Raw genomic sequence first — 24,984 nt, 5'->3', positions numbered from 1 at the left:
AGTCCCTTTAGACTGGCATTAGTATCAGTTTTATAGCTCATCTGCAAGAACATTAAATAGATTCATGACTGTACATTAAACCTGAACGTGTGTGTGTGTGTGTCTCTCTGTGTGTGAAGAGAAAGGGGGGCTGGTAGTCCGCGAGCACAATGCAAGGTCATCAGAGAAGCATTTCATGGCCACAGAGAGGGAATACTGGGAATGAGAGATGGAACAAAGCAGGAGGGGGCTATGTCTAAGAGAACAAGACAGCATATTCATATCCATCCCTGTATTTATAGTAAGCCTGCGGGGAGGGGGGCGGAGCGGGCGTGGCTTCGGTTAGCCTGAGAGTGGAGGAGACTGAGAGAGAGAGAGAGAGAGAGTGTGTGTGTGTGTGAACCTGAACCAAAGAAGGGAAGCTGTTTTCTAGCATGCATGTCTGTGTGTGTATGCTTCAGCCTTATTTTGAATGCTCTCCCTGAGAGAGAGAGTCATGTGTGTAGATTGTGTCAGAGAGGGTGAAATCAAACTGGTTGCATGAAATCTGTGTGACTCAAACACAGTGTTCTCTGTATCCAGCAGGAGGGAAAGAGAGACTGAACCTACTAGAATGAGGTAAGACTTGGTTTCCTTTATTATTTATGACAATAAAATCACTGTGCAGTCTTCTCAGCATGACCGGTTGTATGTTTATGTGTTCTCACTCCACCTCCTGCTCACACACGCAGTGGAGGCTCACTGACATGTTTGTGTGCGTATGACAGCGAGCATTTCTTAGATGCATGTATTATCTTTTCATTAGGATGAGTGTGTGCGCGTGGTTTTGGCTGTCATCCCATCCATGCATATACTGCGTGCTTTTGCATACATGACTGTTTGTGCGCATGAATACCACAAAGCGAGAGAAAGCCGCTAACTGACGGGCTGCTTCCTCTTTCAGTGTGTCTCAGCATTGATTGTTATCAGGCTGTCCGTCCCACCTCTTTTCTTCTTTCTTCCACCTCATCACCTCCCCTCCCACCTCCTCTACCTCTGTGGTGTTGTTATTTGGCGGAGGGTTTCCCTCTGTCTCTCTCTTCCTCTTGCACAATCTCCTCCCTTTCATTTTCACACTTCTAATCAACCTTAAAAGAACAGTATTAGTTGAATTTAAAATGGTGTCCTTGTTTACTCTCCCTCATGTCCTACCCAACCTGTATGAATATTATGTCTTCTGTCTAAAATAAAAGGAGATGTTTGGTAGAGTGTTCATGCTGCTCCTTTACATACAATGAAAGTGAATGGTTGTCAGGCTTTAAGTAAGAGAAAAAAGTATCAGAAAATATTTAGTTTTACATATATTTAAATATGTCACAAGTGGTTCTAAGACATTCGAGATCAAAATGCATTTTGCATCATTAAACCTACATAAACATGAATTAGTTTTAATAGGAATGTTAAATGTACCCAAAAATGAAAATTGTCAACATTTACTAACCATCATGTCATTCCAGACCTGTATGACCTTCTTCTGTGGAACACAAAAGAAGATGAACTACCAAAATTTGCTATAAGTTTGATTGCAACATATAATAATTGCTGTTAATAGTGTTTATTGTCTGTTTGATTTCGTCTTTAATAAATTTACCGTACATTTCTGCCGTATGTAGATTAAATGACGGTGACCAATGATAAGCTACTACTAAATATATTATAGAAACGTAATTTTCTGTAAAGCTGCTTTGCAATGATTTGTATTGTGAAAGGCGCTATACAAATAAACTTTAATTGAATTGAAGATGTTTTGATCATCATAAATTGTTGATAAAATGAAAGTCACTGGAGTCCAAACCAATACTGTATGGGCAAAATAAGACATTTTTCTAAATATTTTATTTTGTGGTCCACAGAAGACAACATGTCATACAGGTTTGAAACAACACGAGTAAATGATTAATTCATTAATTTTCATTTAAAAGTTATATATTAGTTAGAGTTATATATAACTAATATATAACTCCAAAAAACACATGGTTAAAAACATTCCCATTTGGGTTGTTATTAACCCAAGGGCTGGGTAAATATAGGACAGAACCCATCTTGGGTTAAATTTACCCAGCAAATTGGGTAGTTTATTTAACCCAGCATAATGGGTTGATTTAACCCAACTATGGTTAATACATTTTTACTATATTAGCCTACTAGCTTATTTTTTACTTCATACATTAAATAATGTTTACAGATTAAACTTTAACAGATTAAACAGGGAATATGAATCCCTATATCACTACCACTCGCAAAACAACACATCACACAATGTAGGCAGCGCAATCTTAACAACCTGTGCACTTTGCCTAAACCTGCTAATACACTACTTCTTTTTTATTGGTCTCTGGAATTGGCAGTCTGCTGTAAACAAAGCCGATTTTATTACTTCTATTATTAGTCATTCAAAGCTTAATCTCATGGCCCTAACGGAGACCTGGATCAAACCAGAGAACACTGCTACACCTGCAGCACTCTCCAATAATTTCTCATTTTCCAACTCCCCCCGTTTGACTGGAAGAGGTGGAGGTACTGGTCTGCTCATCTCTAATAATTGGAAATTTAATCCTTTACCATCTTTGGGTATCAACAGCTTCTTTGAATCTCATTCAGTTACTGTTACCTACCCTCTTAAAATACATTTTGTAGTTGTCTATCAAACCCCAGGACCACTGGGTAACTTTTTGGATGAATTAGATGTGTTGCTTTCAACATTTCCTGAGGATGGTACGCTCCTAGTTATGCTTGGATATTTCAACATACACCTAGATAAACCTCTGTTTGCTGATTTCCACACTCTGCTTGCCTCTTTTGATCTCAACCGAGTGTCAACTACTGCTACTCACAAATCAGGCAACCAACTGGACTTTATTTATACGCGACACTGCTCTACTGATCATGTTCTGGTTACTCCACTGCACACGTCGGATCACTTCCTCCTCACTCTTAACCTCAACATGGTCCCTGACACATCACTTACCCCTCCACGTGTCATCTTTCGAAGTAACCTATACGCACACTACTTCACTTCCTTCCCCTAAACTGTTTGCATCTTTGGATGCTAACAGTGCTACTGATACTTTCTTCTCCACTCTTACATCTTGTTTAGACACTGTTTGCCTTTTATCTTCCAGGCCAGCCCGTAACACCCCTTCTGCCCCTTGGTTATCTGATGTTCTACACGAACACCGTTCTAAGCTTAGAGCTGCTGAAAGGGTGTGGTGCAAATCCAAAAATACTACTGACCTTAATGTTTATCAGTCACTTCTATCTTCCTTCTCTGCTAATATCTCCACTGCTAAAATGACATACTACCATAATAAAATTAACAATTCGTCTCTCTTGCATGCTTCTTAAAACATTTTCCTCACTTCTTTGTAATCCCCCTCCCCTCCTGCTTCATCTCTAATAGCTGACGATGACATGTTATTCATTAATAAAATAAAAACCCATTAGTGCACATTTTTCCACACCACAATCAGTCAAGCTCATATCACCAGCAAACATACACTCATTTACATCCTTCTCTTCACTCTCTGAGGCATAAGTCTCAAAACTCATCCTTTCTAATCACCCTACTACTTGCCTGCTTGATCCTATTCCATCTCATCTCCTTCAAGCCATTTCTCCTGCAGTTGTACCTGCATTCACTCAAATTATCAACACATCCTTCCACACTGGTGTTTTTCCCTCATCATTTAGACAGGCTCGTATAACTCCACTACTTAAGAAACCCACCCTCAACCCATCTCTTTTAGAGAACTACAGACCAGATTCCCTTCTTCCTTTCATTGCAAAAACACTTGAACGAGCTGTGTTCAACCAAGTCTCTACATTTCTCACACACAACAACCTCCTTGACAGCAACCAATCTGGCTTCGAAAGTGGACATTCAAGATACAGAAGATACATTCAACTGAGACTGTCTTGCTCTCAGTTGTTGAAGCCCTAAGACTGGCAAGAGCAGAATCCAAATCTTCAGTACTTATCCTGCTTGATCTGTCCACTGCTTTTTGCCTACTGACAAAAGGCATCTCAGAAACCACACTTCAATGGTTTGAGTCTTACCTATCAGATAGGTCCTTCAAAGTATCTTGGAGATGTGAGGTGTCCAAGTCACAACATCTAACTACTGGGGTGCCTCAGGGCTCAGTTCTTGGACCACTTCTCTTCTCTGTCTACATGGCATCAATAGGTTCTGTAATTCAGAAACATGGCTTTTCATACCACTGCTATGCTGATGACACTCAAGTCTACCTCTCATTCAATCCTGTTGAGCCGATGGTAGCTATTCGCATCTCAGCTTGTCTAACAGACATTTCTTGCTGGATGATGGACCATCACCTTCAACTCAACCTTGCCAAGACAGAACTGCTTGTGATTCCAGCAAACCCATCGTTTCATCACAATTTCACCATCAAGTTAGGCACATCAACCATAACTCCTTCAAAAACAGCTAGAAGCCTTGGAGTTATGATTGATGATCAGCTGACTTTCTCATACCACATTGCTAAAACTGTCTGATCCTGCAGATTTGCTTTATTCAACATCAAGAAGATCAAGTCCTTTCTTTTGGAACATGCTGCACAACTCCTAAAAGCGTCTGCTAAATGAATACATGTAAATGTAAACAAACATTAAAAGTAAAAACTGAACGTTAAGCAGAAGTAATTGGCATGTTATTAACCAGTCTCTGTTATTCTGTTTCTGCCTAAACTGTGGTGCATCGTGCTTGTTCGTGTGTCCGAGCTAGAGTCATGTTCGCCGGGGAACTGCTCACGGCTGAGACCACCCTCCTGCGTATCAGTTATAGCCGAAATATACTGCGACTGCCTTTATAACCTGCCCAAAAACAAACGGTAAACAGCTCTGAGGAAATATTTTAACATCCAAAGTATTTGTATTCTGTATCTTTATGAATAAAATAGTTTATTTTATTCAAAGCATCAGGTTTTTCCATCACACGAAAAGACCGCAACACTCGTTAAAGGTGATTCATACCGCGCTCCATGTTGCTCTGCATAAAATTAAATGATATACAACACAGTAGCGATTTTATATATAAAATAAAATGTATACAAACCTGTATTTTACCGACGAATACATAAATTATAACTGCTCTCTCCAGAAGAGAAGCAAATCCCGGCGATAAATAACTCAACTGCTGGGCTATGTCTGACCCAAGATCTGAGTAATACAAAAACTACCAAAACATTAGGTTGTTACATTTGACCCAGGAGCTGCAGAACAAAACCAAACACTGGGTTGTTACATTTGACCTAGGAGCTGGGTAACGCAAAAACTACCCAAACACTGAATAAATAACCAAAAAAAATGACCCAAAAGGCTCAACCCAGCATTTGGGTTAAAAAAATAACCCAGGATTTTTTAGAGTGTATATTATACTGTAATTACTTCCATTTCAGTCTGCTGCTCACCAAAAAGGGATGTATTGGTTAGCAGACTTGAAACGATGGTCATATGAACCACTTGCAATGTCATTTTTGTAGCTTGACAGTCTCTAGTCATCATTCACTTTCATTTTATGGAACAGAGAAGTGTCATCACTTTGCCAAACTTTTCCATTAGTGTTCCAATGAATAAAATAATCATACAGGTTCAGAACAACAGATGAGTAAACAATTACAGAATTGTCATTTTTGAGTGAATTAACCCTTGAAAAGGCAGATATGGGGAAGCTGGGATAGATGCTCACTTAGAAAGAGGTATTGAAGGGTAGATGTATGACAGGGAAACCCTGTAAGATAAGTAGGGATGAAACGCAGGAGAGGAGAGATGTGCTCCTGATACCCACAGAGCATGTCATAATGTCAGACTTCAGGGGAAGTGGAGGAAAGACTACAGTGTCTCAAGCTGCTTAATGTGGGATTAGAGAGATTATGTGTGTGTCTGTGTGTGCGCGAGAGAGAGTGTGTCTGACTGTGTGTGTTTTCACACAAGCAGAAAAGGCGCGACAGTGCAGGAAAGGGAATTGTGAATATCAGATGAGCAGTTTCATCTCAGCATGACCTCTACTCAGCTCCTATTTACTGCTCTGAGCTGTCCCTCAAAGCCTTTGCTATTTCTTAAAAAGGTTATACCTCAGAAGTTGCTATTTGATAGGTTCTGTGAGTTAAGAAAATCTCAGTAATGTTAGTAAAGACATTTTAGAATGATGAAGTGACACTGAAGACTGGAGTAATGGCTGCTGAAAATTCAGCTTTGCTGATTATTGATTATTTTAAAACATAATCAAACAGAAATAAGTTATTTTGAATTGTAATAATATTTCACAAGATTACACAAATTAATGAAGCCATTAATCAAATAAATGCATCCATTGTGAGCATAAGAGACTTACGGATCCCAACCAGTTGAATGGTAGCGTAGCCATTGTTGAGATTACTGTACCCATTTCTCTGGAGCCAAATCTGAGACACTGGAGACTTAATAACATTGCTGACTAGGAAAATACATTGAGATGCTTCAAAGATCTCATTTGTGATATTTCATTCCTGTTGGCAGCCATCAGAGCAAAGCATATCTTAATTAAGTTACTAGTTTCGGGCAATATTTGCTAATTGCTTTAGCAGAAATACATTTTTACATAGTCCATAACATGTTCAGAATTATGCTCACTTTAATTGCTCTTGGTGCAATTATGATGATGTTTCATTATTTATTGTAGATAATGAACATTAGCTAGCAACAAGATTTGTGGATAGACACACTTCTGAAGATGAAAATGAGACCAGGGGAGTGAGGAGTTACTGTTTCACGGATGTGGTACACATTATCAATGGTCACATCATGAGTTTCTGAACTGTTGTGTAGGTAGTGATGTTGTGGTTTACTGTTGTGTAATTTGATGTGTTGGTGTTTTCATTTTGAATGACACTTGATGTTATGTTGTACTTAATTGTGTGACGTTCAGTATAGTATTATTGTCAGGAAAGAGTTTGAGGGTGCTGGTGGGAAATATTAGTTTTAGCCGTTTTGCATCTCCAGTATTGTAGTTTAGGGTCAGTAATTTGTTTTTTTTGTTTTTTTAAAAGTTAATACACTTTTTTTTTTTTAGCAGGGATGCATTAAATTGAGCAAAAGCAACAGTAACAGCTTTTACATTGTATATTAAAGGTGTGATATGACGTAGCTTAAAAGTTTTTTTTATGTGTAATGCAATGTGTTTATGTGGTTTAAGGTTAAAAAAATATTTATGTTGCATTTAATGTATATTATTGTTTCTCCTCTATAACCTGCCTTTCTAAAATGCGTCGATTTTTACAAAGCTCATTGGTCTGAAAAGTGAGGTGTGATCTAATTGGCCAGCTATCCTGTGCATTGTGATTGGCTGAATGCCTCAAGTGTGTGATGGAAATGTTCGATTTGGTGAACTGGTTCAACCCGTTCTACCGAAATAGAACAATTCGGACATCACTAAACGAGACGAAACAAATAAAACCCATTACAAATGAGGAATTTGTTGCATCCAGTGGGACATAATTACTGATAATATTTACTTATTCTGTCTTTTATAAAAAATAAGTAACAACAGGGCTGCTCTACACTGCTCAACTCAACTTTGAAAATTATTTAAATCTAAAAAATGTAACGTTACTTACAGGCTGTGAGTCAGAAGCACCAGACTATCCTTGCGATGTTGGAACTGCCCAACTTCATAGAAACAGACAGCATTATGCAAATCTTCCCACATTGTGACATAGACATGTGAGGGCGTGTTTAAATGAGCCATTTTAGGAGATCGTGGATGAGTCTTAGCTTTTAGAAAGAATATCTCTTTGGATTTGAGACTTTAGTATTTGCAACTTTACAGATCTTCTTTATGCACTTGCAGCTTGTAACACTTCAAAGAGAAATTAAAGATTTGAATCGCATTATATGACCCCTTTAACTAATTTTCAGATAAATGCTGTTTGAACTTTATATTCATCAAAGAATCTTGACAAATGTATAACAGTTTCCACACACAAAAAAAATTAAGCTGCACAACTGGTTTGAATATTGATAATAAGAAATGTTTCTTGAGCAGTAAATCAGAATATCAGAATGATTTCTGAAGGATCATGTGACACTGAAGAGTGGAATAATGATGCTGAAAATTCAGCTTTGCATCACAGAAGCAAATTACATTTTAAAATAGAAAAGAAGAAACGTTCTAAATTAAATTGTAATAATATTTTACAATATTACTTTTTAATTTGTATTTATTGTTTTTATTTTTTTATGCAAATTTGTCTAAAACATTTAAGGTGGTGTATGTATGTAAATGTAACTCTACTACATCATAAAAATACCCTATGTTTGCAGATATTTAAGAAACATGCTAAGTGAACATACTTGTTTATCTGAAAAACTATGCTACAATAAGTTATTCTTCTTTTGAAAATGTGTGTTCAGGGCCGGAATGTTGGTCTCTGTTTTGGTTTGTGAAACCCGCCCACTTCCAGTTTACTCAATTGTATTTTGGCATCCTGGGTTCCCAGTTGGCGGAAAACACAGAGTGTTTCATTTAATTCATCGTCAAGTCCGCTCGTTCCTGCTGGTGTCTGAATCTGGCAACCTGCGTGTGCGTCAAGTCTGAGGAGGTGGAGCCTCTACGCTATTTTGAATTTGGATTACAATACCTAGTTTAACCACTCATGTATGTGTCAATCCTACATACAGCACCTTTAAGAATCTTTTCAACACCAAACATGTGTACAATAGTGTTTGCGCACTTTCACAGCCTATGTGCTTTGGTACTTCACACCCAAAATTTGGTTGTCTTTCTTTCTTGCTGACATGTTATTTCAAAGCCATATGACTTCCTTTTTCCATGGAATCTAAAAAGAGGTATCAGACAAAATGTTCAAGTTGCAATTTTCCATGCAGTCAAAGTAGAGGCTATGCTCCAAAAAACTCATATTTTATGAGAAAAGTCTTTTGAAGCCATATTATAGCTTTGTGGGAGGATCAGACTGAAATTGAAGTGATTATTAACTGAAAATTGTGCATATTTGACAGCCATGGTTATATTTATGATAAACCCCTGCTTAGACATTCAGCGTATTATTGTCTGTTCCACTGAACAAAGACAGTAATATGGGTTTGGAATGACATGAGGGTGATTAAATGAACTTGAACTTTCATAGTGGGGTTAGCTACCCTTAAATAAACATTTTGTGATGCATCACTTTCAGCCTTTAATATTGTGCCTTTGTCTGTGTGGCGGGAGCATCACTCCATGGCAATGAGAGAACACAGCAGAGGCGGCTGTAAAAGTGTGTGTGTGTGTGTGTGAGGGTCCCTATGGTCCTCTGCTCTGAGAGATAAGACCAGAGCTCAGTTTCTTCCCAGCCTCCACTGGGAGCGTAAAACAGGATTGATCCCATGGATCTCCAATTCCCCTCAGCTTCTTTTAACGCGATACAGCAGACAGATCAAGTTTAAATAGGCACATTCACTCAGTCAGGACACCGGAGTTGTTTCGCGCAGGCATTTCACTGTTGGATCAATATATGTGCTTTGGTTGCGTACTGTATGTGTAGCCAGCAATATACTGTATATATACATATATTTAAAAATAGGATTCACCACCACCATTATGTTCAATTGTGATTGCTAAGTGGATTATGCAATTAGATGAGTGAACACCATGTGGGGTTTTATTTATAGAAATGCAAATAGATCACAGTTAAAATGTTTGAATCTTTTCTATAAAATAAGAAACTACTGCCAAGTGTATATATCAAAAACGCACTGACATTCAGCAGTGCTGGCATACACTAATGCAATAGAATTCAACCCCATAGTGCACAAATCCGATTCAACTCTTGTGAATCAATAATAGCATTATCATAATGAAGTCTCTGCTGGGTTCTGATTGGCTGGCTGCAGCTTTTGACCTCTAAACAGTCAGATGAAGGAAGTGAAGAGCAGACTGCCACGACAGCTCAATGACTAAGAGTGCATGATGTGCATTTTGCATATAATCATTTGACAAGAAAATGTGTTGCTGAACTATTAGTATTATAGGTATGCAATAATTGTTTGTTTATTTGTTACATGAAAAGCTTTGTGCTCATGTGACAGGGTTGAAAAAAATCGGGTGAATTTTTTACAAAGAAACATTTTGAAGTAGAAAGACTGAAATGGTATTTTCTTGTAAAATGTACTTCAATGATCTATGTTTTATTTACAGCTTCATAAAATTATTTTTACAGTTTTTAATTTGTCATATTTATATAGCATCCAAAGGCCTAAAACAGGGTTTCCCAAACTAGGATTCATGAGCTAACCACAAGGGGTTTGAGAGCTGATCAAATTCGAATAATTATGTAAATCTTAAAAATGTACAATTCAAAATAAATAAATAATTGTAAAATAATACCAATTATCAAAATAATGCATTTTATTTGTTTACTTGCATGTCATGCGAGCGTTGAACAACATCCGAGAACCGTGAACATACAAATGTTTTGATAAATTGTTGAAATATGAACTTAAAATCTGAAGAGATCAGGCTTACACAAGTATGGGAATCCCTGACCTAAAATTCAATTCAATTCAAGTTTATTTGTATAGCGCTTTTTACAATACAAATCGTTACAAAGCATCTTTACAGAAAATTACTTTTCTACAATATTTAGTAGTAGTTTATAAGTGGTGACTGTCAGTTTGTGCACGTTTGACAGGATTTAGGACCTTATAGGTAAGTAATGATAATTTGTAACTGATACGGAACTTAATAGGTAGCCAGTGCAGAGACCGTAAAATTGGGGTAATATGATCATATTTTCTTGACCTGATATGGACTCTAGCCGCTGCATTTTGGACTACCTGTTGTTTGTTTATTGAAGATGCAAGACAACCACCTAGAAGTGCATTACAATAGTCCAGTCTAGAGGTCAAGAATGCATGAACTAGCTTTTCTGCATCAGAAACAGATAACATGTTTCGTAGCTTGGCAATGTTTCTAAGATGGAAGAATGCAGTTTTTATAACATGGGAAATACTGTATGATTTTCAAAAGACAAGTTGCTGTCTAATATAATACCCAGATTTTTTAATGTAGAAGAAGTAACAGTACATCCGTCTAGTTGCAGATTGTAATCTACAAGATTCTGTGTACTGTTTTTTGGTCCAATAATTATTATCTCTGTCTTATCTGAATTTAATATGAGAAAATTATTGGTCATCCAATCTTTAAAATTTTTAACACACTCTGTTAGCTTAGATAATTGAGAAGTAGAATCTGGTTTTGTTGAGATAGCTGAGTATCATCAGCATAACAGTTGAAGCTAATTCCTTATTTTCTAATAATATTACCAAAGGGCAACATGTATATTGAAAATAGATGGGGACCTAGGACAGATCCTTGTGGCACTCCATATTTTACTGGTGATAAATGAGATGACTCCTCATTTAAATAAACAAAATGGTAGCAATCAGACAGGTAGGATATAAGCCATCTTAGAGCCTGCCCTTGAATACCTGTATAGTTTTGTAATCGATCTACTGTATGAGTATGTCATGATCTATGGTGTCGAACGCAGCGCTAAGATCAAGTAAAACTAGCAATGAGATGCAGCCTTGATCTGACGCAAGAAGCAGGTCATTTGTAATTTTAACAAGTGCAGTTTCTGTGCTATGGTGGGGCCTGAAACCTGGCTGAAATTCTTCATGCAGATAATTTTTTTCCAGGAAGGTGCTCAATTGAGCAGACACAACTTTTTAAAAAATTTTAGACATAAATGGAAGATTTGAAATAGGCCTATAATTTGCTAGTTCACCAGGATCTAGTTTTGGTTTCTTAATAACAGGCTTAATAACCGCCAGCTTAAATGGTTTTGTGGATGTGACCTAAAGATAATGATGAGTTATTAATATTGAGAAGCGGTTCTTCGGCTACAGGTAACAACTCTTTCAGTAATTTAGTGGGTACAGGATCTAATAAACATGTTGTTGGTTTAGATGCAGTGATGAGTTTATTTAGCTCTTCCTGTCCTATAGTTGTTAAGCACTGCAGTTTATCTTTGGGTGCGATGGATGAAACTGAAGTGTTAGACGCTGTAGAATCTACATTCGCTTTTGTATTTCTAATGTTATCTATTTTATCAGTGAAGAAATTCATAAAGTCATTACTATTAAACGTTGATAGAATATTTGAATCAGGTGGCGTCTGGTTATTTGTTAATTTAGCCACTGTGCTAAATAAAAACCTTGGATTGTTTTGGTTATTTTCAATGTGTTTGTGGATATGCTCGGCCCTGGCAGTTTTTAGAGCCTGTCTATAGCTGGACATACTGTTTTTCCATGCAATTCTAAAAAACTTCCAAGTTAGTTAATGCACAAGTTTTTCTCCATTTGCATTCAAGAATACAAGTTTCAGAGAATGAGTATTACTGTTATACCATGGCACAGTACATTTTTCTCTAACCTTTTTCAATTTGATGGGGCAACAGCTTCTAATGTATTAGAGAAAATAGTGCCCATGTTGCCAGTCATTTCGTGTAATTAAAACATATATGCATACAATTGACAAAATATCTAAGTGCATACATGAGAAAAACTACTATGATAAGAAACCTCTTTATTTGTATGTAAATGTATGTGCATTAGCTTCTCAGGTGACTCACCATACATGTGTGCTACACTAAATTCTTAATGCACTGCTAGAGCAGCACTCTCTGATCTGACTATGAGTCTGTGTGTTTGTGCGGAAAGCCATGATGACTCAGGTCCCTCCACCCTCTCAAAAGACCAACGGCCATCACTGGCGCAACTCGCAGAAACTCTAGGTGCAGTTCAGCCTAACATCCTGCAACGAACAAAAAGTCAGAGCTTCTAAAAATTCCTCCCTTCCCTGTCTGATGCGTTTAAGGCCTTTAACTTGAGTTATTAGTTCATGCTTTAGAGCAGTGATTCTCAGCTGGTAGGTTGGGACAAAAAATTGGGTCACAGGTTTGTCTGATTGGATTGCAGGCAGCGTCGAAGATGCATAATGTAAATAATAAAATGCAGGTATATAATTGTTCCTAGATAGGATAGCAATATAAACAGACTTCCTTAAAATGAAGAACGAAACTGTTCTAATATTGTTTGTTGTTGATATCAAAGACTATCTGTCACTTGGTGGAAGGCGCAAAACCATAAAGAAAACCTTGTCGAGAACTTGAGAGGTTTGTTTTTAGAAGTAGTACAAAGTGCGGATATTTAATTTAGGATTGACAGGGTGTCTTGATGTGAGAATCTTTCTTAATCACACACACACACACACACACCAAAGAAGACAAACAGGATGTGGGCAGGTGTACTCTGTTCGCTTAACGTTTTTGTCTTCTGGAAGTGCCAGAGACACGTCATTCTGAAGTAACATTTTTTCAATCTCTCTTCCTCTCCTGTCACTTTTAACTTGTATTTACTTCCATATAGCATTTACGGGTTGTTTCTGTCTTGCACTTTGTCAGTCATCCACACCAAAATCGTCTTCCTGTGTCTCTCTCTGTGTTTTCCAGGAAAGGGCAATCACATGTAACCACAGTCTCAGGAAATAGAAAACTAGAAAACTATCATTCTCAGCTTTGAAAACGAACCTTTAAGTGCACAAGCTCAGTGCTGAGAGAGAACTGCTTGGATTGGGACTCCCTCCGTGTTCACAAACACTCACACACACAAACACACACGTGCACACAGAGACTTCCCTGTTCCGTTTCTGCTAAGAGCACAGATTGAAAGCCTGAAAAGGCTTTCCTTTAATAACCTAGTGTGAACTCCAGACCGAACGTGGCAAGCCTTTCTGCGCTATAATGGAAATATAACTCATTTTGCAAAATATAAACAACAAAACTTTGAAACTGGAATTAGTGTAGTTTTTTTTTTTTTTTCGTGAAGAGGAACGAAGCCTGTGTGTGATCATCTCAGACTGTGAGTCACTCTGAACAAGTCAACAGGAGCGCTACACCAACGAAGGAGGACATGACATCGCATGGAAAACTTAGAAAGGAAAAGGGGAGCCTGGCGGAGTATGAGACACAAATCAAAGGTAAAAACGTGATCTAATGCTGTCTCTTTCACTTGGTTAGGTAGTTCAGACTTATGTACTTCTCTACATGTAATGTTTGTTCTGCGTGTGGGATGTAGGCATGCACTGTGAAGTATTTATAGGTAATATTAGGGATGCTGTCTTCCCTCATCCAATCAGCTCCCAGCCCCAGGCCAGGGACACTAGTGCAGGGGGATACTAAGTCATCAGTTCATGCCGCTTTTTGTGCTGAAACCCATCCATATGTGATCTCTTTCCCTTCTGTCTCTTTGCTCAGAGGTGCGGGGTCAGCTCTCAGAGCAGCTCAAAATCCTAGACGCGCAGGTGGAGGTCAAGACACAGCAGCTGCAGGATCTGAGCGAGTACCTGCGCAGACGGGGGGAGATCGAGGCAGAGTATGCCCGCTCTCTGGAGAAACTCAGCGAGAGGTTCATAGTGAAGACCAAGAGGTACTTTATCCTGCTTTTAGCACTGATGAAGTCAAACTGAGAAGTGGCCTAGTGATGTATATCTACTTATCGTTATCCTTAGTTATAGTTAGTCCACTTAAAGTTTTTTTTACAGTTAATTACAGATCTGCCGCCATCCAATCAACGCCTGATGAATAGAACCAAGACTGAATTTTTTTTATTTTTCGATAATATGTTTCACTCAGATTTATCACAATACAGAAGAAAAGATCTGTCACTATTTCACTAGTTACATTGAAACCTTCGATTCACTTCTCTCTCTCTGTAGAAAGGAGCAGTTGGACCTGTCGGTGGCTCAGTGCTGGTCTGTTCTGCTGACCCAGACCAGGCAGGAGAGCCGGGATCACAGTTCACTGAGTGAGCTTTGCTGCAACACACTCACGCAGCGGCTCTCACACTGCATAGAGGACACATACCGCCTGGCAAAACGGGTACAGAAATCTCTCTCTTCCACTCTTTTACCAGATCTGACATCTAAATCCCCTTTCTTCTCTTCCTCTCTTACTAACCGACATAACACTCGCACACGAAACACAGCCAGACCATCTTCCTTATTTCTTATTCTCTGTTTCAGAGCAAGGAGGTGGGACTCCAGATGCAGGATGAGCTCTTGAAAGTCACCACAGAGCTGCAGACGGTAGGTTAGAGGTCCTTTAGGTGTGAGCATGCTAATTTTACATGCTTAAAAGTCACACGCTCGAGTGAACCAAATGAACTTGAATTACACCATCTCGCTGCGGGCTGAGGCTGCATTCATGATTGAAAATGTCTGCATGTCTTTCTATAGACCCCTAAGTTTCATTGCATTTTGGTCCATCCTGTAGCACAAAAAGCCCACGCGCCCCCTGCTTTCCTGAGCTCATTTCTAGCTGTGCTCGGGTCAGATCTGCAAGATTAAGGCCACTGACCCTGGCTGACAGCAGCTGTGTGCTCTCTACCCTCCAGTAGACCAACAGTGTGCCTACCGCTAGTGTCTTGGCTCAAGGCTGACAATAAATATGCTAAGCTTGATCATAAAACAAAAATAGAGCTTGAATTTGAGTACGTCACAACATAAATATTGTTTTATTCATAAGTAAAACAATAAAATGACAATTACTGGATTACATTATAACAAACATTATCTGTCTCATTATGTTACAATAAAATAAATAAATAATGTATTTGCCCATGGAGTAAAAATAAAGTTGACTGTGTTTTAGGGATTTTTAGGTAATACTGGAAACTGATTAAGTTTGACTTTTTGCTGTGCATATCGTAAAAGTGTTTAATTTCTGACAGGATTTGAAAACTTACCATCAGTACCACATAGACTGTCTGGCGGCTGAAGGGAAGCTCAAAGAGGCCACCCGACTGGAGGAGAAACAGACGGGCAAATCAGGTGATCTGGGGCTCAGCCAATCAGGAGGGCAGAGGCGCAGTTCTGTGAAAAAAATAGAGCGACTAATGGAGAAGGTAAAATCAGTGGTTTGTAAGAATGAAAGATGGTGACATCCGGAGCTCAGCTCTGTGAAGATGGCACAGGAAGAGCTATATCTCACATTATCTCTAACCCCCTGGTTACCACTCTACGCGTGTTTCATTGCAGAGACAAGGGAAAGTACAGGAAACTCAGCTGAAGTGCACTAAAGCTCGCAACGACTACTTGCTCAACTTGGCCGCAGCTAATGTCTCCATGAATAAGTACTATCTGCAGGACATTTCCACTCTGATTGATGTGAGTCTAAAACACTGCTGTCCCAGTGCCATCTGTCTAGACACTCTCTATTTGATGTCATGTGTTAGTTCCCTTTTCATTTAGAAAAATGAGAATTGACCCCTGACCAAAATATAGCACAGCATTTTATCTAATGTATTTACTGTTTGCAGAGTGTGTCCATTGAGAGAGCTCTAGAGAAACCCATCTACACTTCCAATGATTTATGTTTCTCATGGTCTTAAACAACTTTTGATTAAAAATTTATACTTTAATGTTATTTAAAGACAAATATAAATGTGTGCCTATCCTGGTACTGTATATCTTTTGTGGCACTGATATCTTCAGTTCTCAAGTCAGTTCTTAAAAGTGTCTGATGGTTTGTTAGTCTCACTGCCTGAGGCACAGTGTAGAACAGTCATGTTTGCTCAAACAATGACTGTATTTTTCTCTTTTTGTCTTTGTCTCGTCATCTGGTTGATGTTGAGTGCAGTGCACAGATCTGGGGTACCACCTGTCTGTATCTCGGGTTATACGCGGTTACCTCTCCAATAGAAACCGAAATGTCCAGAATATGAAAAATGGACTTCAGCAGCTAGACACAGCGGTGACTGGACTCAACCAGGGCCAGGACAGAGATGCTCTGCTCCAGGCCCACAACATGGTTTTCTGTCTGCCCTTACGCTTTCAGTACCAGCCCCATGAAGGAGACCAGGTAATGCATGAGAATGACCATCTGCATTAGTAGGGCTTTCAGTAGCTCTTGAATTAATGAAATCCTTGAAATGTTTTAGTGTTATATTTTGTATAATCATAATTTAAAATGTGTGTGTATATATATATATATATATATATATATATATATATATATATATATATATATATATATATATATATATATATTACAAACTAAAACTTTTGTAATGTTTTAATGCAATACAAGTCATATTTTATATACACTATCATTTAAAAGTTTAATGACAGTAAATACTTTTTTTTAATGCTGTTCTTTCAAACTTTCTATTCATCAAAAACCCTGAAAAAATGTCTCACAGTTTCCTCAAAAATACTGAGCAGCACAACTGTTTTCAACGCTACTAATAATAATAAATGTTCCTTCAGCAGTAAATCAACATAGAATCATTACAATGGTTTCTGGAGGATCACGTGACACTGAAGACTGGAGTAATGATGCTGAAACTCACAAAATATATTGAAATGGAAAACAGTTATTTTAAATGGCAATGATATTTTTGTAATATTACTGTTTTTACTGTAACTTTTGAATAGTGGTGTATTATAAACGAATTTATTCTAAAATAAAAATCTATTACATCTATTGTTTATATACAATATAAATTATATTAATTTATACAAGCCTAACTTAATGGCACAAGTAATTTTGTATTTATTTATTTCACTGGTCTAGTACTTCATCCTGACCAATTGTTTTCATCAACTGTTTAGCTAACGTAAACGGTTTGTTATTAAGGTGTCACCAGGTTAAAAGTAGTGTTCAGCTGGTCATGTGATCTTAACACAGAGCCCACCATGAGGGGCCATCAGTATGCATCATTAAAATTAGGGGTGTTACGAGCATGGAATAATGTGTTGCTTATATTTATTGTTTAAACATGCCTGTTAAAGATTGTATTACTGTACTGTGTACAAATAATAATTGCAATGCTGAAAAAAGTATTTTCAGTGACAATCTTTGGATTTAAAATCAAAATAATGGATAAATGTTGTGTTTGTGCTTCCCCTCTCACAAGTCACCTAAGAGGGGAACTGCCCCCATTTTCAAAAATGAAATTCAGGCCCTGACTATTATACAGTTATACATTTTTAAAAGAAGCCTTAAAAAATATCTGCACTGGTGATCAGTATCGGCAAATATTGCTTTCTGTGATCGGCAATCAGTGATCGGCCTCAAAAATCCTAATTGGAGCACCCCTAATAAAAATATCTGGTGTATGTGACAGGTGTGTGAGGTGAGCGCTGAAGGTCAGGTGAGGTATGAGCTCGAGACCAGATTCCAGCAGCTTCAGTCCAGACTGGCATCTGTTACCTTGGAAACTGAGGAGGTAAAATCTGTGCCACACTCTTTATTTTTGTGCACTCCTTCAGAGATCCTCATAGCAGTACTGTGCATTTCTCTGACTCATATATCTTAAACCTGTGGAATTCCTTCAGATCAGTAAGACACTTAAGACAACGCTCTCAAATCTTCTGGAGAGCATCTGTGATGATGACTGCAACCCCACCCCTGATGCCTCTGTCACCCCATCAGTGGAGAGCACAGGTGATGGCACAGGAACCAAACCCAGCCTCGCCAAACGCAGAGCCAATCAACAGGACACAGAGACCTTCTACTTCACAGTAAGAGCCCCTCCATTTGTCCAAGAATTAATGTGCTTTATGACCAAAAATGAGTGGATAAAATGTTCTTTTAAAGTTTCTATCCGTCAAAGTTATCATGGTTTAAACAGAAATATTAGGCAGCATAATTGTTTTTAACATTAATAATAAGAAATGTTTCTGAGAAGCAAATCAGCATTTTAGAATGATTTCTGAAGGACCAGACTGGAGTAATGATGCTGAAAATTCTGATTTGCATCACAGGAATAAATTTTAATTTAACATATATTTAAATAGACAACAGTTATTTTAAATTGTAATAATATTTCACTATTTTTAGTGTATTAATTAATATAAAGAAAGGATCGAAGTATGCACATCCACATCAAATAAATGCAGCCTTGGCGCACTTAGAATACTTCTTTCAACTTTCTAACCTCAAACTTTTGAACAGTAGTTATACTTTTGGCCATATTATTTCCATGCAAATCTTAGAGCAGAAAAGTAAATAACTTGATGACTAACAAAAACATAGGCGTTCATGTATTCAGTGGATTTTTTTATTTTTTATTTTTTCAGAAAGTGAAGGAGCATATAAGTGGCAGCTCTCTTGTCTCGAAACTCCAAGCCAAGCATGACCTACTTAAAGAGGCCATACAGAAAGGTAACTAACCACAACTAACCAGCTCTTTAAATAAAAATAAAAAGAAAGAAAAGAAGGTAAATAAGAAATGAAAAAAAAAAATGCGTATGTGAAAGAAGGTTGTCGCTGTGTTCTAATAAAATACAAGGTACGATGGTGTAAGATGTCTTATCACAATAAAAGTTGCAACACTACAGTAGCAACAGTGACTTTAGTAACTATAGATCTTTGGTGGAAACTTTGTGATGGTGTAACTGTCAACTTAACTGTAAGTTTTTTTTTTTATCCTTATCTTCCCTTTCTGTCTCTTTTGCAGCTGAGGCCATTAATAGTGATCCCTCCAGGTATGTTTCTCATCCCATCTGTCTCTCTGTGACTATCTGCTGAAAACATTGGCCGCAGTCCAGCAAACATCTGCTCTTGTTTCCTGGCCAGAGGTCTTTGCGTGTTCAGCAGAAATGTAGACGGGTCCATTGAGAAATGTAATCATCTGTTTAAATGACTCGAGTGATCGAATGAATCACAATCAGTTTCATAATGAGGCTAAAACATCTCATTGTGGGATGAACAGAGTGTGTATTGACCCAGAACTTAGTGCATGCTCTACAGTACATTTCTGTTGTGTTGTTGTCTGTTCTGTGTGAATTACTGTTATGTTAGCATGTTTGCATGAGTACACTGATGCCATAGTGTCACAGTGGAGTGCTGGTGTATATATTTCCCAGAACGCAACCTGGTAGGGCAGTGCGTGTGCGGAAAGCCAGGCCCTGCTCCCAGTACAACCACAAACTCTTCTCTGGAGATATGATCTCATTCATTCAGGTATAACCCTGAGGCTGACAGCCCTCTGATCTGTTACAGATAAAGTTCTGTAATGTTCTTGCTGTGTTCCTTCCTATAACTTCATTCCCGCCGTGGCTTCCTTAACACTGGTGCCTGTGTTTCTGCTCATGTGTGTTGCATTTGTACAATTCTGGTATGGCTTTAAGCATGACAACCCTTTCGTCTGATTATGGCTTGTGACACGATAACACATCAGGTTTATTAATGTGGCCTGTTTATGATTATTTGTGAATCGTTACCTTTTGGTTTGACCAGTCAGGTTGTAAATCTACGAGGTGGATATTAGATAATAAGAACATATTTGGAAATAATGTGATCACTTAATGCTCCCCCAGTAAGATTAGAGACATTGGCACGGTTTGCATGATTGTATTAACAAATCTTATTTGAAATGTCATGCTTCGTTATTTCCATGAAGTGACATGGCTGCTTATAAAATCGGATGAGACAGACGCGATCACAGTTTCCTCTCCAGGCATCTTTGCAGCCTAATAATCCATATGTTAGCCAACAAATATGTGTGTTCACCTGTGTGTGTGAGTGAAGTCATGCATATTTTTATGCATGTTCGTGCTCATAAGATCGATTGCACTGTTCTCTGAATACTGCAGTCATTTTTCAGTGTTTATCCAAGCCTCTTCCTCAGTGAAATGCTTGGTGATGCTTGTATTTATTGCAGACATGGGGACTTGTGACTTGGTGACTTGGACTCGAGTCGACTCGAGTCGCTATTTTTAGGACTTGAGACTTGACTCGGACTTGGAAGTTAAAGACTCGAGACTTGACTTGACTTGAGACACGATGACTTGAATGACTTGAGTGTTAATTACATCATGTTTTCAGTTTGAATATAAAATATATAAATTATTTTTTAAAATAAAGTTGATTACTCAGCTGGAGCGCAGGCTGAGAATAGCGTCGTGACTGGATCAGGACACTATCATCAGTCATGCCCTCTCTACCTTACACACGCCACGCCCACTTAAATCAGATATCACATCACATCAACATGTCAGCCTGAGAGGTACCGAGGGTCATCGCTTTTGTCTTCAATAGTTCGCGCCTAAAAACGCGTGGAAAACGCTAGTCGCGCCGCTTTCTCCTTCTTTCCAAAGCGCTTGGACAGAAGTGCTCCTGGGGCGTCTGTCGTTGCTAAGCATCCATGACACGCTCTCTCTCAATGAAAACGCGGAAATTTCAGCAAAGTATAAATGGATTTGCAGCACTAAAAATCGCTCGCAGTAGCTCTGCTACTAAATTCATTTTAAAATGGCAATCCATATACAGCTATGAACAGCTGTTCCTTCATCTTAGCTGAGCTTTCAACGTTGATACGAGAAAGGATGAAGCTGATTGGTTAGTTATTGTCACATGACCTGCGGTGCGCTTGCGGCATTCTGAAAAGTTTAGATGTTGAGCGCGTTGCTTCCATTATAAGCCGCATACCGCGCGCCTACATTGGAAATAACGAACTTGCGCGCACAAAATACGTGATGTGAACAGCCCCTAATGATCCGCTAGCAGGCCGTCAAAAAAACGCATTCCAGGGGCGGCGCTAGGGTTGGGCTAAGGGGGCATAAGCCCCGAATATTTTGTTACCTTGTCTTTCTCATAGAGCAAAACAATTGATCAGAAAAACAAATGTAGCTGCCGCGATTACCCAGTCATGACAAGTGCATATTACATACATATATATATATATATATATATATACACAGTACAGAATATAAATATGACGTATTTTCAGTTGTTTCATACTTTTTTGTTATGTACAGTACAGACCAAAAGTTTGGACACACCGTCTCATTCAAAGAGTTTTCTTTATTTTCATGACTATTGACTATTGTAGAGTCACACTGAAGGCATCAAGGGCTATTTGACCAAGAAGGAGAGTGATGGGGTGCTGCGCCAGATGACCTGGCCTCCACAGTCACCGGACCTGAACACAGTCGAGATGGTTTAGGGGTGAGCTGGACCGCAGACAGAAGGCAAAAGGGCCAAGCATCTAAGCATCTCTCAGGGAACTCCTTCAAGACTGTTGAAGATCATTTCAGGTGACTACCTCTTGAAGCTCATCAAGAGAATGCCAAGAGTGTGCAAAGCAGTAATCAAATCAAAAGGTGGCTACTTTGAAGAACCAAGAATATTACATATTTTCGGTTGTTTCACACTTGTTTGTTATGTATATAATTCCATATATAATTCCACATGTGTTAATTCATAGTTTTGATGCCTTCAGTGTGAATCTACAATTTTCATAGTCATGAAAATAAAGAAAACTCTTTGAATGAGAAGGTGTGTCCAAACTTTTGGTCTGTACTGTACATAACAAAAAAGTATGAAACAACTGAAAATACGTCATATTTATATTCTATACTCTGAGAGAGAGAGAGTGTGTGTGAGAGAGAGAGAGAGAGAGAGAGAGAGAGAGAGAGAGAGGAGAAATGTAACAGTTTAATGTTGTATGTAAACTGTGTTTGAGAGAGAGAGAGAGAGAGAGAGAGGTGTTCAGAGAGGAGTCTGTTGGATGTTTAGTTTTATGGACTGTTTTATGAACATTTCAAACACTGTTGGCAGAAGTGAAAAATAAATAATTTTAGGAACTTACAATTTTGTTTGATTCCATGATGTATTTTACTGAATATGAGTATTTACATTTAAATTATTTTAATTTACTGACAGTTACTTACATCTTGTCTTTTAACTTTATTAAGATCAGATTCTGCAGGTAAAATAACAATATTAAGGTGACTTGACTTGGACTTGACTTGACATAGCTTGTGACTTGACTTGACTTGACTTGCCCAAGAAAAAAATACTTGGGACTTACTTGAGACTTGAAGGTTAAGACTTGAGACTTACTTGAGACTTGCACATGTGTGACTTGGTCCCATCTCTGATTTATTGCCTCTTCCATGTTATGCTTTACTTTCAATAAGAAGGTGCATTATTTTCATAGGCTATAACATACGTAAACAATGCAGAATACTAATTTTATTAATTAATTTTATTTATAAAACCATAACTAGTTTGTGTGTGTGTAAATGCATCATTAATTTACTTCTTGATTACATCTTATATAATCATAATGGGAGGGTTTTGTTGCTCTTGAGCTACTTTTTGACACAATTTCTACTTCTGTGTGATTGGTGGAGCTCCCTGTATTTATGGGTACTATGGTTCTTCACTGGGAAATTTACCTGTTAAACACATTTTCTCTTATAGGGTTAGTTCATCGAAAAATGAAAATTATGAGCATGACAGTATACTGTACACACAGTTTCAATGGAGGGACAGAAAGCTCTCGGACTAAATCTAAAATATCTTAAACTGTGTTCCGAAGACAAACAGAGGTCTTACGGGTTTGGAACGACATGAGGCGGAGTCATTAATGACATAAGTTTCATTTTTCGATGAGCTAACCCTTTAAAGGGGACATCGGATGCAAAATTCACTTTTACACAGTGTTTGAACTTAAATGTGTGTAGGCAGTGTATGTAGACAACCACCCTATAATAATACAAATCCAGCCAGTACTTGTATTAAATCACCACAAATCATAAGCAGTTTCTCAGAACAAGTCGTTCACAGATTCTTGGCAAAGTGACGTCCCACAACGGACACAGGTGTTTTAGCATAGACCCACCCTGAGTGAGCTGTAAACAGTCCATCATTGTTTCAATGCCACAGCAAATGGAGACAAGAATGGCTCCTAAGCAGTTGATGTGTTTTGTTGTTGGATGTAAGAATGAACATAGCAGTTGTCATTCACTCCTGACATCTGAGCTGCTGAAAACGCAGTGGATTACTTTTGTTTCTGAAGGGAATGCGCCCCCCGATCTACCTAAATTCAGGACTGTCTGTACTAATCATTTTACTCCAGCTTTCTGGAGTAATAATATCTGGAGAAATAATTCAATGCAGTTTTTGCTAAAAAAGTTGGAACTCAAGGATGGATCAGTACCCATCTTTTGTGATCCAGCTGCACCTCCAAAAGAAGTCAGTCCCACACTTTAGATTTCTTATGATTATTTGCAGATCGCTTATACCACGTAAGAGAGGGGCGGGGTGAGCAGAGCTCATTAGCATTTAAAGAGACATGCACCGAAACTGGTCGTTGTGGACAAAACTGTTTTTGACAAGGTAAAAGGGTGTTGTTGTACATGATCGCTGAGGAATTTTAACCAAAGTATGTTGCAGACATTTCATGAAGACTCTTAAGAATCATACCAACTTGTGTAAAATGTGTATCCGATGTCCGCTTTAAAAATGTTACAATTAAAATTACACTTATGGCTTTCATTTCAACTCTTCTTTACTCTGCCTACAAAGTGTTGTAGAAACTAAGAATAAGACTCAGAGCAGTTTCAGGATGTGGCCCTCTGATAGCGCTGCATGGGGAACTCCAGACTTCACACTTTCAGTTTATTGAGCTTATACCCTAGCTGTAAAAGCAGAGGGGTTATAACAGCTTGTGCTTTGTACCCACTAAATTCTGCACCATCTAAGAGGTGTCATTTTTGCTGTCTTGCTTATCTACACTTGATGTTCTTGGCTCATTAGCAGCGGAAAGACCAGCTTGGCCAGCATGTATTCGGCAGTAGAAGGCACTGAACTTTGATGTCTACTTTTCCATTTCAAAGTTAGTCTAGGGTGATTAATGTTGGTTTGAGTATGTATAGCAAACATAGAAGGTAAGATTGGTCAACCAGCATGGTCATTCTGGTGAAGCTGGTCAGCGGTGGTAATCTCGCTTGTTAAGCTATTTTTAGAAGACTATTGGGGATGCCAGCATCAACCAGACAGCATATGCTGGTGAGCAGTCATGCTAGTGGTTTCAGCAGGGTGCACTCTATTCTCTGAGATTCCCACCTTGTCTCTCTCTGTCCCTCTCTATTGCTGGGAGCTCAGGCCTGTAGAGCAC

The 24,984-nt window shown here is 38.4% G+C and overlaps 1 protein-coding gene across 4 annotated transcripts in view; it reads left to right on the top strand.

Annotated features, from left to right (window-relative positions):
• Nucleotides 1–358: 358 nt before the first annotated feature.
• LOC127944494 (SLIT-ROBO Rho GTPase-activating protein 3) overlaps nucleotides 359–24,984 on the top strand; it is a 33,737-nt gene continuing 9,111 nt past the window's right edge. For 2 of the 4 annotated variants that reach the window (XM_052540456.1, XM_052540454.1), the window contains exons 1-13: nucleotides 359–597; nucleotides 13,524–14,050; nucleotides 14,328–14,499; nucleotides 14,789–14,951; nucleotides 15,095–15,157; nucleotides 15,802–15,975; nucleotides 16,109–16,237; nucleotides 16,710–16,931; nucleotides 18,199–18,300; nucleotides 18,410–18,595; nucleotides 19,154–19,238; nucleotides 19,534–19,561; nucleotides 19,943–20,039. In XM_052540456.1, the coding sequence (XP_052396416.1) occupies nucleotides 13,984–14,050; nucleotides 14,328–14,499; nucleotides 14,789–14,951; nucleotides 15,095–15,157; nucleotides 15,802–15,975; nucleotides 16,109–16,237; nucleotides 16,710–16,931; nucleotides 18,199–18,300; nucleotides 18,410–18,595; nucleotides 19,154–19,238; nucleotides 19,534–19,561; nucleotides 19,943–20,039 (1,488 nt within the window). In that variant the 5' untranslated portion in view covers nucleotides 359–597; nucleotides 13,524–13,983. The remainder of the gene's footprint in view (nucleotides 598–13,523; nucleotides 14,051–14,327; nucleotides 14,500–14,788; nucleotides 14,952–15,094; nucleotides 15,158–15,801; nucleotides 15,976–16,108; nucleotides 16,238–16,709; nucleotides 16,932–18,198; nucleotides 18,301–18,409; nucleotides 18,596–19,153; nucleotides 19,239–19,533; nucleotides 19,562–19,942; nucleotides 20,040–24,984) is intronic. The other 2 variants (XM_052540455.1, XM_052540457.1) reach the window with 2 other exon arrangements.

Source organism: Carassius gibelio, chromosome A23 (genome assembly GCF_023724105.1).
Source record: "Carassius gibelio isolate Cgi1373 ecotype wild population from Czech Republic chromosome A23, carGib1.2-hapl.c, whole genome shotgun sequence".
Lineage (NCBI taxonomy): Eukaryota > Metazoa > Chordata > Actinopteri > Cypriniformes > Cyprinidae > Carassius > Carassius gibelio.
This window is presented reverse-complemented; position numbering and strand designations above follow the sequence as displayed.